A 17,422-nucleotide genomic window follows, 5' to 3' on the forward strand; every position below is an offset into this window, starting at 1 on the left:
AACACCCTGTCCTTGCTCTCAGAGGCTTTCATGACCCCTCTCATGTGGGACAACTGCGCAGGCCCTGAGGCGGCTATTTTTCCACTGGCTATTTTCAGATCATCTCTAACATGAGAGTGACAGTAATATAGTACACAGTGTCAGTTCCAGAATCTAAAACAGTCGCTTCAAATACCATGTCAAACTTATAGTGTCAGAGTTGGCCCACCATCGTTTTATTCAAATTTGTGCAAAATCTTAATTATTTCAAACCCGCCCCACCCCCACCCCGTCTCTGCTTAACCTTCCCTCTCCCTTCTCTCTCTCTCTCTCTCTCTCTCTCTCTCTCTCTCTCTCTCTCTCTCTCTCTATCTCTCTCTCCTATAGTCTCTTGTCCTCAGCTGCACCACCCCCCCCCCCCCTGCGATTTGATTTTCCTTGCCTCACCATGCAGAAGCATTACTGTAACCCAGATGCAGGGCTGGACAGGGGAAGGTCTGCAGTAAAACTTGAATGTTGCCCATTTAAACCCCCTGTTCTGAACATGCAGGACAGCAGCATCTGTGAGAACCAAAGAAGAGTATGGGGATCAGATGGCTGAGCGGTTAGGGAGTCGCACTATTAATCAGAAGATTGTTGGTTCGATTCCCAGCCGTGCCAAATTACATTGTGTCCTTGGGCAAGGCACTTCACCCTACTTGCCTCGGGGGGAATGTACCTGTACCCACTGTAAGGCGCTCTGGAAAGGAGCGTCTGCTCAATGACTAAATGTAAAAGTAGTAAGTGAAAGACAGTTTGTCCTTGGTTACTACATGTCATGTCTGTGCTTTTGTCTCCCGTTTCCACAAGCATCCACACTATTTAAAAAGAGTGAAAAGGCCTCTTTTCTTTTTTCCTTTTCTTGCATAATGTTTTGAGTTGTTCTGCAGCTCTGTCCTTGAAGTTTATGTAAGAGCAGGAGTTGCAATCAAGCTAAATGACGTTCGTGGTTTTGAGGGATCAGAAGTGAGCTCAATGAGAGAGGGAGAGAACCAAATAAAGGAAAGTCGATGTATTAATCTAAGATCTGAGTGCCATAGCTAGGTTGAAAAGGCTACGAGCTTAGAACGTCTTGACCTGAAATTCAGATAGCAGTCTCATGAATCACTGTATGGAGAACCAGGTCATTCATTCAAATGCTCCTTTCTTGTATAACAAGATCTAGAAAAAACACAGGCAGTTCTCAGTGTTACCAACATTTGCATAAATTGTCCAAATATTTTACATGACAATGTAACAACATGTCCATGACATTTTGAATTCTCAATTTGTTGGTATGTTTAAATCTCAAACAATGTTTTCCACTAGTTCTTCTGGTCCAGGCATGTCCTACTCAGCGAAAAATCCAAGTCTTCTAGCTTCCAGACCATCATGTGATCATGAAGCCTTTCATTACAGCTGCACTTCTTTTGCGGTTTCCTCTTAAATGGAAGGAATTATCCAGAACCAGGAACTTGCATAAGGCTCTTCTGTCAGCTGTTCTATAACCGCACAGCTGCTCTTGTGTGGATGAGCTCTGTTCACTTCCATTCAACACCACCATGTGGAAGGTTCTGTGTGTACTATGTGTGTCCTTTGTACAAACGCAGGGTTAAACAGACAGATTGTTTTTAATCTGTTCCTGATTAACATGGTCGGGACGTCTTTTACCGGATGTTGACAGATTGTACTGTCTCTTAGCTAATGGTATATCATATTGCCTGGGCATTTTCACTTAATGTACAGAAGGGTGACACATGATTTTAGCCACTCATCCCCGCCTCTTCCTGCAGTCCAATGGGAGAGCTGCATGGCCCCTGTTACAGCACTGATAATCCCAGAGTCATCGTGCTTTGGATACTGTAGTTACCACAGCTGCTTGCTCCTGCCCCCCTGGCAGAGTTCTCCCTTCCCTTGGGCAACCCATTATGACATGGAGGGTCGTCAGCGGGGAGCAGGAGCGGCCAATGGAGAGCGAGTTGGCCCTGCGGCCAGGGACAACTCCCCCATCCTGTCAAGTACAGAGAGCAGTCTGACTTGGTCCATGGTGGTGAAAGAGATAACTTGGCTATAAAATGTTTATGTCTCCACACAGCATGATTTTCCCTGGCAGTAAAGCTTAAATCCCTCATGTTTCAGCACTTAGTAAAAGGTTTTAGGTGTTCCCCACAGAAAACCAATTGTAATTTGTTATTTTCTCATTGCTATATCCTCCCTCCTCCTCAGAGATGAGTCCAGTCTTTGTCTCCAGAGAGGCCTGCGGCAGGTTGTCTTCACCTGCTGACACCCTGTCATGAGACTCCGAGAGAATATACCAGGAGAGCAATACGCCCATTCTGAAACCCTCGTTCAGCACTGTGACTTGCGCATGGTCTTGAATAACAAGAATTAGTGCACAACTCCTTGGACATTGTTTGAAACTGTGACTCTTTAGGCAACTTTCTATAGTTGTAGGTTTTCTTGACTTTTTTGTAATCCCCCAGGAGGAACCTACACAGCCCACAAGGTTATAGAGTCAGCTCTGTACATGATCATCTACTTAGTCATGAACCTGTAGTAATGTCATGTGAGACAATTTAGAACACAAAGTATTTGTGTTTGTGAGAGGGAGATAATACTCTAGATAATGGACACCGAGACATAAAATGGCAGCAGTCTTAAGTCTGAAGTCTAAAGCCACAACATTAGTTGACATTAATTTGATTGAATGTTATTCATGGGGTCAGACAGGATAACTTGTAATTCACCATCCACAATTTACCAGATCTCATTTACATGCAAATTTTGCACTTGTTTGAAGAGACCTTGTTTTCATGAATAAAACTGCCTGTTCAATGTCAAGCACATTCTCCTCTTTGATCATATTTCCCATATATGGAAGATAAAGCTGCACAACCAGCTCAACACAAGTTTAGTTTCCATCCACCCCAGCCAGCGACCACCTGAGGTGGACCTTGGTGGATCTTGTTAGGAAAACAGAACTGGATCTTTTCGGTTTTGTTCGGTCTGTAAACTTTAGTTTTCCCAGCAGCGTGCAGGCCTTCTTAGAGTGCTTCTGGGGCGGAGTGTGAGTGAGGTCAACAGTGATCTAAAAACAAGGGGCCCCCCACTGCTGCAGCACCTGCAGGTCAGCCCTTCTTCCTGGCATGTTCTTTCTTTGGACACCCCATCTCTTTCCCCTCCTCTCACGCCCCCACCACCACCCCATCCATTTCCCCCTCCTTCATTCACCTCCTCCTCCCCCTTAAATGTTGCGTAACTTCGTCGGGGAGTGGGAGGATGAAGAATCGGGAAAAACACAGGTTTTTCTCCAGTCACATTTTATTCGACGTCCTGTGTCCCTTTCATTTCAAAACATTTTTTACTTATTTTGTTACTTTCAAATCACACTTCATTAATGTAATTGTTGTCTTGCGTTTTACAATGACAAAGTCAAGACCACTTCAATGCTCCAGCCTGCTTCCAAGAAGGTGAAAGAGATTTCTGTGACTACGCATTTTCAAAGGCGAATTAAATCCAGAGAAATCATGTCGTCTGTGGGGACATGATGGAAGCTTTGAAGGGCACTTTGAAAAGGGGTCTGGATATTCTGTTAGTGAGCTGGATGATGATCAAAGGTGAGCACGAGGAGGATGACAAGATCAAGAGGATGTCATCGAGAGACCACAACTGAATTTCTCTCTCTTTTCCTCTCCTTTGAGCTGTCAAGTCATTAGTCATTGTTCGGTCGAGTTTAATATCTTTCCCTTCTCTCCTTTTTGCTCCGGCTCCCTCTCTTTTTTTCCCTTTCACTGACTCGCTCACTCACTCACACAAATATGAATGTAGATGTACTTACCTCTTGTTCTCAAGGGATGTTAATCATCCTGTTATCAATTATGAATGCGAACTGGTCGGCCCCCTACAGTATCAGTATGGCTGGATGTATAAAATGTTAGAATCAGACGGACACGCGCGCAAACACACACAGACATAGTTCAGTCTATAGGTCAGTGCATCAACTTAATCCTACATCTCCATCTCCATTCTTTGAATGGTGTGGTAACAGGAGTGTGAGAGGTGTTGTGTAACCTAGTTGATTCTCATGCATTGGACATTACTGCTCACATTGTGCACTGGTCTGCACCAACACACACACACACACACATGCATGCACATGTGCAGGCAGGGAAGTAGTCACTCACTCATTCACTCATTCACTCCCCCACTCACTCACTCACTCATTCACTCATTCACTCATTCACTCCCTCACTCACTCACTCACTCACTCACTCACTCACTCATTCACTCCCCCACTCACTTACTCACTCACTCACTCACTCACTCATTCACTCCCCCACTCACTTACTCACTCACTCACTCACTCATTCACTCATTCACTCATTCACTCCCCCGCTCACTCACTCACTCACTCACTCACTCACTCACCCCTGGCGATGCTCCATTGAGGAAACTCAGTGTCTGAATTATTTCTGCCAGATGACAACTGTTTAATTTATATCACAAATCAGGGTTATTTTATCAGACTTGGTCTACTAATATAATGCCAGTTGTCATCTTCATAAGGATGTGATGCTAAATATTGGTATTAGTTTAATCAATCCGGTCTGTCCACAAAGTTATTGGACTTCAGAGAACAGCTGACACAGACAGACAGTATATTACAAGAGGGACTGGGTGGCTATTTTTAAAGTCCATATTTTCCATGATGCCCTCTCTGTCCTTTCGGCTGTCTGGATACACTGCTGTAAGTTAAGTTGAGATGAGTTAGTAGACTTTCAACACTTTGGATACCTGATACCCAAACACTGGCTTCTGGCATCCTCCTGCTGCACACTCACTCTCTATTGACACCAGTTGAGTTGATTCCAAACAATCCTGATCCAATATGTACCTTAGTCAAGTTACATATATGTACATTTTTTTTTTTTTATCACGATCATGAATGTACAACCAATGTCATTAAAAAAATGTCATACTAATACTAATATGTTGTGCTGCTCTTTACACTATATGACATAAAGTTGACCTACTGTATGGCATTCAGAGCAACAGACAGCAAAAGGACTTGGTTTCCTGGACAAGAGGGAGATTATAAACGACTTTGCCAAGTGTGATTCAATGTGGGGTCAACACCTATTATGACTGTACAATATCTCTGTCTAATTATAACTGCTGTCAGGAGCTCTCATGCAGAGACACCATCCTTGTAAATCCTGCTTAAACATGGTCACACGTGACCGATGTCTTGGTGCAGGGGAGCTCAAGTCTGGTCTGAGACAATAGCTCAGTCAAGCCAAAGCCCAGCCAGCAGAAGGAAAACAGGTCTTACATTCTTCTGTGCTCAAACGTCTGTCGTTAGCAGATGAATTGCACTGCCGTCCTGCCACATCCACTTCCCAAACCGATACATGCTGTACCTGATCAACTTGACAAACCACTCTTGATTGATGAAGGAATGTTGTTAGCTATGGCCCACGGACATGTAAGATCAGAACATGTCCGTGGGCCATAGCTAACCACATAATTACAGGCAGGGGCAGTAAAATGTCCTTTCTGGCACTATGCACTTTAGAGTGTACTGGAGCTGTTGACATTCTTAAGTTATTTCTTAAGCTATTCCTGTGATGCCTTCACTTGTATTTTGTATTATTTTGTTCCTGCATTTGTTGTCTCGCTGTGCTTTTTAATAATTATGTTATGTCCACCGTACTGTCCGGTCTGCACTGTTGAATGTATCTCTGTTTTCAAGCTCTCGGTGCAGAACAAATTCCCCTCGGGGCAATAAAGGTTATCATTCAGGAGTGAATTACCTGGATGTTCCAAGGGCCCTGGTCCAGGCAGGAAGCCCTCGGAGCCCCAGCCCTGACAGATCGTCCTTCCTCATTGCTCCTCCACTTGACCAGCTAATCAGTCTGAAGACGGCAGCGTGCAGGCTAGCAAAGGGTATTTAGAGAATGTCCCACAGTACAGACAGGATAAGCTCCTTCTTTACCTCCTGATGAGCTGAGCGCTGCTACTCTCTTTCGTAACCTAGAACTTTCAAGGCAGGGTGACTTTGCAGTTTACTGTCGTGATTCACAGCCATTGAAACATTGACTCATTTGTTCAGGTGCTTGAATTTATAAGTCAATAAAAGGGACGTTGCAAAACTGATTCAGCCTGATATGTAGAAATAGAAAACAAATAGAATTTGTAAGAATGCATCATCAATTGTAAGGGTTGGTCAGGCGACAACACACGCATGGAAGTCTTGTGTGTTCCTGTCTAGTCAGCACTGTACCAGGAAGAAACTACCACAAAATATGCTAAACGGCATCAATCATAAGACATTATTTTCCAAAATGTGTCCAACTTTGGGCCAGTCAATAATCAAATGTCTGTTGCTTTAAAAGACAGATCTGTCTCACACTTCAACTCGTCTTCACAGTTTCTGTTCATACCAAGTATCCTGCTTCATCACATTATTCCTCCCTGACTGAAAAATTCAGTCATCACTTTTAAGGAGTTTTACGGAATCAGTCTGTATTTATTTTCACTTCCCAGTGTGAAATGTTTAGTCAGCATTGGCCAGTGTTAAAAGGATTGAAAAACATGTTTTCTTGGGATGGTCGTTCCATGAGATGCCTCATTTGACACTGAAAGCTTTCAAGGATACATTTCTATTTCAACAAGTGGCATACAATTAAATAGTGGGATGGGAATTATCAAGGCAAAAACTGGTGTCCATGAAATGACTCCCAACATAATGGTGTAACAACCCTAACTTTTGTTGGTGGTAGTGGCAGTTTGTTTAAATCTTTGGGTTCCACATTAGAGCAAGGAAGCTCCGCATCAACAACTGCCATACACCATTCGTTCAATATCAATAGAGGATGGAGTGAATAATGCCTTAAGGTCTTATTATGCAAGTGGCCTTCAACAGAAGCATCTGATGATGTGAAAATGACACCCAGCACAGCCAGTCAATTGCATTACACAGTGAGACATTAAATAGGCCTCTTTTTTTATCACCCAACAGCCATGGTGTTTCTGCATGACATAGCACAGCCTATTGCCTCACTGGCTGGGGTACCAATGCAGTCTATTACAGCAGGGCTCTTAAAATAAAACAATGGGCATGCTTTCTCTTTCAGGGTTATAGCAGGTACTGTAAATTCATGTTGATGCATCACCATGTGGATGGGAAATATGTGCTGTTATCAGTGGCAAACAGCTTGACTGCCTGTTTGCAAAGAGGATGGAAAATTAATTACAGGAGAGGGTCCAATGGGACAGGCAGCTTCTAGTAACAGAGAACATCACTGTGAGGAACCAGGAGCAGAACATCACTGTGAGGAACCAGGAGCAGAACATCACTGTGAGGAACCAGGAGCAGAACATCACTGTGAGGAACCAGGAGCAGAACATCACTGTGAGGAACCAGGAGCAGAACATCACTGTGAGGAACCAGGAGCAGAACATCACTGTGAGGAACCAGGAGCAGAACATCACTGTGAGGAACAAGGAGCAGAACATCACTGTGAGGAACCAGGAGCAGAACATCACTGTGAGGAACCAGGAGCAGAACATCACTGTGAGGAACCAGGAGCAGAACATCACTCTGAGGAACCAGGAGCAGAACATCACTGTGAGGAACCAGGAACAGAACATCACTGTGAGGAACTAGGAACAGAACATCACTCAAGGAGCAGGCAGGACTTGGTTGCTCTCTTTCTTTTCTTCTTTTTTACTGTGATCATTTTAAACTCATCGTGTTTTCAAGATACAACCAAGTGAAAGAAAACTTGGCAGACATTTAAGATTTTTGCTTTGATGTCCATAAAAAAAATCCCCTTCTCATTGAATAATTGCCTACGTATCATCTATGACCCAGTTGTTTCTTGTAGCATTGCATTGTGTGGGCATACCAGCCCCCAGCTCAACACCCCCCCTCCCCACCCCCACACTCACATTGTCTCCACTGGCCTACAACTCTGGGTAGTCACATAAATGCTGTCAGACCTGTAAGTGTTTTTAACCACCTCCTTCCCTCGACTTGTTCCAAGACATTGAATGAAGGAGCAGGGTGTGACTGACGGCCGCATCTTTATGAGCCAATTAGAGATGCTTTTAGAAGGCGGCATTAGGGGGCTCCCGTATCATAGAGACCGGATTCTCCTGGGCAGGTTTCCCCCTCCTCACGGGAACGGTAACCTGACACCTGCTTTTGTTTTGTTACGCAGGTAGATAAAGGAACAGGTGCGGGGGAGGGGGAAGGCTGAGTAGGGATGCATCACTGTTCTTTGGTTTCTCGGATTTCAATAGTGCGAGGAGAGGGGGAAGAACCCGAAAAGAGGAGACAGGGAGGGAGTCAGAAGCACAAGGGAAGTGTAGTGTGGGGACATGAATCGCCAGACTTGTGAATTGTCTACTTCCAACCGTGCTGCAGTGAGATAGAGAGAGCGAAGGAGGGAAAGAGAGGAGCACATTAAATTAAGAGAGCAGCCGCCGACAATTTTACATTCATTCACACAAGACCAGTCAAGAGACTGCTTCAGACACAGTGTCTCTCTCTTTCTATCACATACATTCAGTTGGCACACCCAGAAGCACTCACAGACCGCAGACAAGAACCAGAAGTCATGAAGACCGGCAAGAAATCCTTCATAGGTAAGAACCAATTCAATTAATTGAGTGTGAAATACAACAAGCACGTGTTGTTGACGGCAGCAGCAGTCTACGGATGGGGTAACTGCTTCATTTTTCTTTTCTTATTCATCGCTGTTCGTCTCCTATTCTCTTCTTCATTGTGTGAACGATGTGATCCTGGTCTGAGTGGAGGGAGGTCATATCACCTCCAGGAGAAAGCATCCTATGCTTCACTCCATCCATTGACCAAAGAACAGCTCAACAGAACCCAGGCTTGGAGGCTCTGAAAGACAGATCTCAGTCAGACAACTCTGTCTGATATCTGGACTGTGTTGGGACTGTGTTGAGACTGTGTTGATATATATTCTTGCACTGGCTACCCAGTCAATAATTCATTCACATTGTCACAACCTAGACCATGTATGGAGATAAAGGGGGGAATCCACCCTTGAAGTAACTTGAGTCACACCATTCTGACATGGACTCAATGAGGCCTATGAGCATGAAACGTGTATTGGCTTGAATGAGGAAGGTTGTTCTCTAATACATCTGTCAGCTGTGCCATTTACTGAACTGTGAGAAGATGAGGGATCCTGGCGAGGTCCCTGACACGCAAAAAGTATTTAAAGATTCACCTGCTGCACAGACAACTGTGGCCAAGGGAGCGAACTGTAGGGATCTACGAGTTTCTCACAAAATACAGATACAGATACAGATATCCCTGTTCTTAGTTATAGGAATTTTAACAGTGAAATGGCCATAGTAGAAGGTCATAGAGTTATCACTGGTTGCCCAGTTTAGGTGGTTGTGTCAGTTAGCTTGACTGTTCATCTCCTTCCTTAAGTTCTACCAGAAACACTCCAAGGTTGTCAAAGGTGAGCTCATTAGATGGGATTCAATACCAAAAAACAAGTGAAACAACCAGCCTTTCTATCTAGTTGAAAAAGTGAAAAGTTATTTTAGCCTCTCTGTTGGTATAATTTTGTGTGCCTGAGTACAAGAAGCAATACCAGTGATACCATAACGCTTAAAGCACAGGGTGGACACAGACGTTAATTCGAATAGGCACTGGCAGAAAAAGAGCTGCAAAAGAAAGGAGGTGTCGGGTGAAGAGGCTCTGGAAGAAAAAGAGGAAAAGAGCCATCGATAGAGAAAGACAGGAATGACGGACATCGGATTATACGTGATTAAACAGGTGAGACGTTCAAGGAAATTACAGTGTGGGCTTATTACCTAGAGGCACTCTCATCAGGGAGGGATAAATCAATGGAGCTGGAATGACTGAATGGGCAGAAAGCCTTCGCTCCGCTTGCCTCTCTCCGAGCAAAATAAAAGCGCCCCCACTTGCCACCCACCTGAAACTCTGGAGCCCAATCCCACCCCACAGCGTGAGGGGAAGCGGGGGAGGCCAAAGTGACTCATGTCCCTGCTGCACCTCCAGACGGCCTCCCTACCTTCCCACAGCCACCATACCAGAACCAGGCAGATGGAGGCCCTGGCTAGGCAACACACAGCCAGCACACCTATCAACCAGGCAGAGGCTCGTGTAGTCAAGGCAATGGAAAATAATTGTAGTAACAAGTGTTGAGAGAAAACCTGGTGTTTGAGGCTTTCACTGGCACTTCCAACTGCAATAGCGGTGCCATTTGTGCCACCTGTCTACTTGGCATTAATCAGACAACCAGACTGCAAAAGAGAAAGGGGAGGGGGGGGGGGGGCGATTGCATTTAGACTTGGTTTTGAAAGAGTGGCTAAATATAAAAGCTTTTCGCTAGTAGTGCTGACACTGAGGTGTTTTTTTTCTATAAAGATAACGTATCTGTCCCTACATTAAGCAAATGTAAATTCACTAGGCAACTATTGGTTTAAGCTACCACAGATTGTCATCAGGCCTGGCAACCACCTCCAAGTTTAGTTAGTGGACAGAAGACAATGGCAATGGATGTTTCATTGATCACAATGCATCGTGGTCAGGTTTCAGACATACGTCTGATCTGAGTTGTCTTACAGTTGTGTTCTTTTTGTTCTTCTCATTCTACAAATTCTCACCGGTCTGCGAAAGCTGAAGTTAGACAGGGTTGAATTTTCTATAATAACTCTATGATTATTTGTAAATATGCCTCATTGACATACAGTGAGGGTAAATAACACACAATCATTTTTTCATTCATTTCATTTCATTTCCTTTCTCAGTCCTGGTTTGAGACTTTGACAGTGACATCCGTACCTTTGATGTGCTCCTAATCAGCTGACACTCTGGTATGACTTAGAGGAGACTGTGGGAAAAAGACAAGAGGTCAGATAGTATGTCCTGCCAAGACGGCTGTACGGTGTCAGTGACGTGCAACCGGATCTCCTCTGAGTGTAAAGAGATCAAGACTGAGACGGCTTGCTAAGGTGACACAACACAATTCTGACCAAATGTCCTGTGCTTTCCTACCAACCAGCGCACGTTTATCAAGCTTAAAGAACTTCTGTCCTTGTTTTACACACGTTGCGTCGCATTGAAATGCACGTTTAACAACTCTTGTTGAATTGTAATCAGATCAGAGCATATCAAGGTAAAGAAATAGAATATAATTGAAAAACTGGACGATGCAAAGTGTGACAACGTAGTTAGATAACTAACAATTTCCTTTGTGATCTCACATACTTATAATTCAGGCTTTGGTGAATCAGGCTGACATAGATAGGCTAGATTTGACACACATATATAACTTACATAACAGGGTCAGTGGACTACATCTGGATAGTATGTTGGGCTTAAAGGAGCATGATGTCATTTTAGAACAGGGGTTTATATAATGTCATGGCGATGGAAAGCCACCTTTCAACCTTGACCTCCAGAGGCGCTGTGAGCGCTGCAAGTTGAGGACATCTTCATTTGGTCTTATGTCACCAAGATGGACATAATGACGTTTCTTCTTTAATTCGGATTTGTACAGTGTCACTCAAAATGCACACTACTTTCCCCACTGTTTTTTTTTTGTGATGTTATACAATACGAACAAGTCACCACATCTCTGCTGGAAATGCAGACTGGAAGCTGGAATGATTTAATCATGCAATGGATTCCCTCGTCTTCATGAATGAATCATTACATAACATCATTGGTCCAAGCAGTCTGTATGGGATACATTTCTTTATGAGATCTGTTGCAGAAGTCAATATGATTATATTATTGCATCCATTTTTATTTCTATTGATACAGACTGCCTTTAATCATTTGGTTTCAGCTTTTAGGCCAGCAGTATCTTTCCACTGAGAGAAAGAGGTTGCGGTGAAGAGGCGGAGGAAATGACGGGGTGATCGTGCCTTCGGCATCTCCGCCAATGCGGTGAGCTCTTCTCGCAAGCCCCCGCCTCCTGCAGGCAGGGCGAAGAGCTGCGGAATCCCGTGACATCACTTAACCAAGAGTTGCCTTGGTTACTCTGATGATGTCAGTGTATTTTGCGTCCCGAATCACGTGCTCTCTATATAATAACTGGTTCCATCTCGCAGTGGATAGGCAGTTAGAACGGATCGCTTCCTTGACAGGTTCTATAGGCGCGCAGTGAGGCATCTAGAGCAAGCAAGTTGGGTGACTTATTTTATCAGCTGTTTGGAAGCCTGTTTCTGCGCTTGTTGGATATACATTTACATTCCTCACCATGGCTGTCACAGAGGCTGGATGTGATTTGACTTATTGCAAAATGAGGGGCATTGTAACAGTTCTTACTGGTAAGCATCATTGTTCAACCTTAACTCGTGATCGAGATTGTTGATGAATTAACTTTTGAAAAACCTGTAAACGGCAGTGTATGAGAATGTCTGGAGATTGGCTTCACCTGTAAACCTGTTGTTTTATAGGCGACCACAGGCAATTTTCTGTTTGGCTATGATATGGGAGTCCGACATCCCGGCACCAGAATTTGAATTGTCAATTGTTCCTTAAAAACGCTTGCACAATCTCTATATTGTGATGGTTAGCGTGTTATGTGATTTTCACATTTTTGTATTACCGCATTCATTCTTTAGATATGGCGGGGATACCCAAAACAGTTCCGTTGCGCAACGCATAATATCGTAGCCTAAATGTACATTTGGCCCACAACAAATTTTCCCCTACACCATATTATAATGTTGAATATGTTGAAACAATCTCAGCAGCTCGGCTTGTAGCTCACTTTATTGTTAACATACATTGAGTCTGTAGGTGCTGGCACCGCACAGCGCAGGATTGGAGAACAATATGACTGATGATGAATTATCTAGGTTCACAACTGACGTGAGCTGCCTATATGCTTATTATCCAATTGCAGCTTTCATCAAGGAAAGGAAAATGGGCCTGAATGACTTCATCCAGAGGCTAGTGTCTAACCCGCACATCTGTCAACAGTAAGTATAAAACGTGAAAAATATGGTTTCAGAATGGAGCTGTAATAATAGCCTACACTCCAAATAATAGCAAGAAACCCCACCAACACTCAAATGCGAACATTCCCTCTTTGTGTGTCACTTAAACCTTGAGCGTGTCTTAATAAAATAAATGGAAGATCAGGTCAACGTCCAGTTTCCAATCCAATCAGCCTCATTCAGCCGTTGCTTGGTTTGGCTGTACATTCTGTGACCTGCGTAATCTGCCCTCAAGCAGACAAAGCCATAGCCAGAATAGTTCTTTCGTGTTCCACGTAATGTTCCCGCTACAGCTTCTGGAATGCATAAGCACCTTTATGCAAATCCCCTTGGTCCGCTACACTAGATAACACCATAATTCAATCAAGTGCTCACCACACAATATCCTTCCGCCATTCAAGTTCACACAGGTGTCCAGGTTCGGACCTGTAAATGTCCTAATTAGCTCATTTGTCCAACTGCTTCCTCCAGATGCTTGGGCAGTCTGTCACTACTTTGATGTCTTGATTTCAAGGCCATATATAGATAGTCCTAGCCTCTTGTTAGGAACCCTTCCTTGATCAGTGTTGTTTTTTTTGACGTTGCTCTTAATTGACAACTAAAATGTCTGGAATACATCCTATACCCAGGAATGAAGATACCCTCATGGACAGTCCTATTAACAGTCTCTCTTTGAGACTCATGTTTGCCCTCTCCCTTCCATTGTCATTTAAGCAAAGCACAGATTATTTTACTCACAGCATTGAACCTTATCATAACAGATACTGAGAAACAAAATAATCAATGACTATTCAATCTAACATTGTTCTCTCTCTCTCTGATCTGCTTGTGTCTCAGCTCTGAAGTTAACACATTCCTAAAGATTGATGAAAACCAGAATGATGAGATGGAAAATGATGAATATGGAGATAGTCCCGTAAGTAATCTGCATGCTTGACTATTAAGACTAAAATGCAGTAGGATAGTATGTATTGTTCCTTAGCGATGGATGTGGCATGGATGTTACTCTAAGATGGATTTTCATCTGTCTTCTGTCCATCCCCCTTTTCAGATGTGCTTGAAATCAACAAGAACCTCATTGGCTGAGGAGTATCAGTAAGTAGACTTGACACCTCCTTATGTAAAAATCTATCTCTGTCTCCTCATTCGATGTTTTGCATGTCCATCTTCACCATTTTAAAATGTTATCTTTCCGTCTATCCTTTACCTTGTACCTTAGGGTAAAGCCATGTGACTTTGACTACCTGAAAATCATCGGAAAAGGAAGCTTCGGGAAGGTGAGCGTCTGTTTGTGCAGCACCATTGACGATGATATTAGACCATTAGTAGTGTGATAGTTGCACTCTTTCAGTAGTTGAGCTTAACATGTTGTCTGCTGTGTTACAGGTGTTACTGGCTCGGCATAGGGAGAGCACTAAGTATTATGCTGTCAAGGTTCTTCAGAAGAAAATCATTTTAAAGAAAAAAGAAGTAAGCGTCACTCTCAATTACTGCACCTAATTGCTGTACATGTCCTGTTGTCCTCTGATGAGTCTTCTTTGCTAACCCAATTGCCTCTGCCTTTCCCCATCCAGCAAAAGCACATAATGGCAGAGAGAAGTGTTCTGATGAAGAATATCAAGCATCCCTTCCTGGTGGGACTGCACTACTCCTTCCAGACAACCGATAAACTCTATTTTGTACTTGATTACGTCAATGGAGGAGAGGTAAACCACTAGAGTTACCTATGTTCTGCACCAAATGCTGAAAAGAGGAACTTGAGTTTATCCACATTAAACCTACATTCACTCAATTACTTAATCCTGCTGTATTTTCTTTCTCAGCTGTTCTACCATCTCCAGAGAGAGAGGGTATTCCTGGAGCCCAGAGCCAGGTTCTATGCTGCTGAGATAGCCAGTGCACTTGGCTACCTCCATTCCCTGCATATCGTTTACAGGTAGGAACCAACAATCCAAAGCGCCCCCTGCTGGAGAACAGGGGGTGACACAGCAGAACAATTTCACTGGAATGAATGGTCAACGTGCATCGTTGGAATTTCATTGAACACATTTCCTTTCTCTCATTCACAGAGACCTCAAGCCTGAGAATATCTTACTAGACTCTCAGGGCCATATCGTCTTGACTGATTTTGGTCTTTGCAAGGAGGGTTTGGAGCCCACTGGAACTACCAGCACCTTCTGTGGGACTCCAGAGGTACGGCAAACCCTACTACAACCCTCTCACCTCCTCCTTGATTCATGTGTGATTTAAACAGCTGAAGACAGTCTGGATTGGGGCTTTGGAAGGATTTGTTTCCAATTGTGCTTTCATGTCCTCCACAGTACTTAGCCCCTGAGGTGTTGCAGAAGCAGGCGTATGATCGCACCGTTGACTGGTGGTGTCTGGGGTCCGTGCTCTATGAGATGCTCTATGGCCTGGTGGGTGACCTGATTTCTTTTAATCACCTCTTTTCCTCCAAAAACCTTTTCTGGCCAATAGGTTATAGCGTAGTCCATATATGATACCTGTTCATAGTGAATGTGGCCCCGGTATCCTCAATTGATTTTCCTATCTTTGTCTCTCCCCATAGCCTCCCTTCTATAGTCGCAACACAGCGGAAATGTACAACAGCATCCTGCACAAGCCTCTGGTGCTGAAGCCCAACGTGTCCAATGCAGGCAGGGAGATGCTGGAGGGACTCTTGCAGAAAGACCGCACAAAGAGGCTGGGCGCGAAAGATGATTTTGTAAGTAAATACAACACATGCTCACACACACATACATTGGGATAGGTTGTTTGTGTCGGGTGTTTTCTGTCAGTGGATTGACAGTGTTTTCTTCTGCTTTGCTCTTGCAGATGGAACTCCAGTTCCATTCGTTCTTTTCACCCATCAATTGGGAGGATCTTATGGCCAGGAAGATCATACCTCCATTCATTCCCTCAGTGGTAAGTAAAGTACACATCAATGTATGTTTACATTTACATGTATTCATTTAGCAGACGCTTTTATCCAAAGCGACTTCCAAGAGAGAGCTTGACAAAAAGTGCATAGGCTAATGATCATAAAAAACGAGATAGCCCCAAAACATTGTGGGTAGCCAAAACATGAAGCATATTTTGTGAAAAGGAAATAAGTGCCAATGGGAAGAAACATAAGACTGTGTATGTATGTATGTATGTGTGTGTGTCGGTTTTTGAACATGCTACAACATGCCATCCTTGTTTCCTTCACAGAGCGGACCCACAGACCTGCAACACTTCGACACAGAGTTCACCCACCTCCCAGTGACATCCTCCCTGTGCAACACTGACTCCCTGATGGTGACCAGCAGCATCAAGGAGGCGGCTGGAGCCTTCCCTGGCTTCTCCTACGGTCCACCTGCTGACCACAACTTCATGTAAAGGCACATAGCTCTGTCTTCCTCATTTCCGACCCAAAGACCACAGAGCCTGAGGACAAAGACAAGAGAGGACACAATGCATCAGTCTGGGAATTCAGAACCGACTAGAACACCCTGGCATGGTTATGGCATGGACTGCTGACAAGAAGTCTGACATGCTGATCTTGTGGATATGAACTTGTGAGGGGACCCCTACTCCTCTCCACTGTTGGAACTGATGCAAAGAGTGCCAAGTTAAGAAAATAGTGAAAACTCGTCCTCTAAAAACAGAAGATGTTGCTTGCTAATGGTTATGGACCACAGCCTCTGCCAGGAGACCTGTGAAGTGCCTGAGGCTAGAAGGCTATTTGAAAAAGTAGCTATTGAGCTAAACAAGAGCCAGTAGCATCAAAACTTAAGACTGACTATCTATGTGGACCACTGACCATGGAGGTAACTGTAGATTTCCATGGCCTGATGATATTCTCCATCATCTTAAAGAACAATATCTCTTCTCATTTCTGGTTGTTTTTTATGTGAATGATCAGTTGCACTTGAGAAAAACAAGGCCAATCTTAAATGAGTAGATAGCTGCATATCTGGTCCCTTTTAAATTCAAATTTCAGTTACAGAAGGTAAACAACCAATTGACCTGGCATTTCAACAAAATATTTGCATTTGTTAATACCAAATGTATTGGACCAAATGATGAACGGTACTTTTAAATAGTTTGTTGACCAATGTATTCTCAAACTACAGTTTCACAAAGTCAGTTGTCACAATCCTTGTGGTATCTTTATGTTGTGGCAATGTTTTACACGACAGTAGCTTTTTTGGAAGAAGAACTGTCTAAGAACTTAAAATCTGTACCTGCTCATTATTTGCTTGAAACTCAAATCTTATATATTTGCTATATCTAAATGTTTAACTCTTACATATGACATGAAAAATAATAAAATTCATGTTTTATTTTCTTACCTTTTGTCTTTGAATATCTTCACTTCACCTATTTACCGTCAGAGTCTATGTTGACTTGAAGT

At 43.5% G+C, this 17,422-nt stretch overlaps 1 protein-coding gene across 1 annotated transcript; it reads left to right on the forward strand.

Moving 5' to 3' along the window:
* The first annotated feature begins 12,128 nt into the window (after positions 1 to 12,128).
* LOC146295515 (serine/threonine-protein kinase Sgk1) lies at positions 12,129 to 17,359 on the forward strand. The gene is made up of 13 exons (XM_084696421.1): positions 12,129 to 12,348; positions 12,930 to 13,005; positions 13,861 to 13,939; positions 14,075 to 14,118; positions 14,243 to 14,300; positions 14,410 to 14,493; positions 14,598 to 14,729; positions 14,847 to 14,959; positions 15,093 to 15,216; positions 15,345 to 15,440; positions 15,593 to 15,748; positions 15,859 to 15,948; positions 16,237 to 17,359. Exons 1-13 carry the CDS (start codon positions 12,279 to 12,281, stop codon positions 16,402 to 16,404), a joined length of 1,290 nt encoding a protein of 429 aa, XP_084552547.1. The 5' UTR covers positions 12,129 to 12,278; the 3' UTR covers positions 16,405 to 17,359.
* The last annotated feature ends 63 nt before the right edge of the window (positions 17,360 to 17,422 follow it).

Source organism: Hypomesus nipponensis, chromosome 4 (genome assembly GCF_054491055.1).
Source record: "Hypomesus nipponensis isolate SF chromosome 4, ASM5449105v1, whole genome shotgun sequence".
Taxonomy (NCBI): Eukaryota; Metazoa; Chordata; class Actinopteri; order Osmeriformes; family Osmeridae; genus Hypomesus; species Hypomesus nipponensis.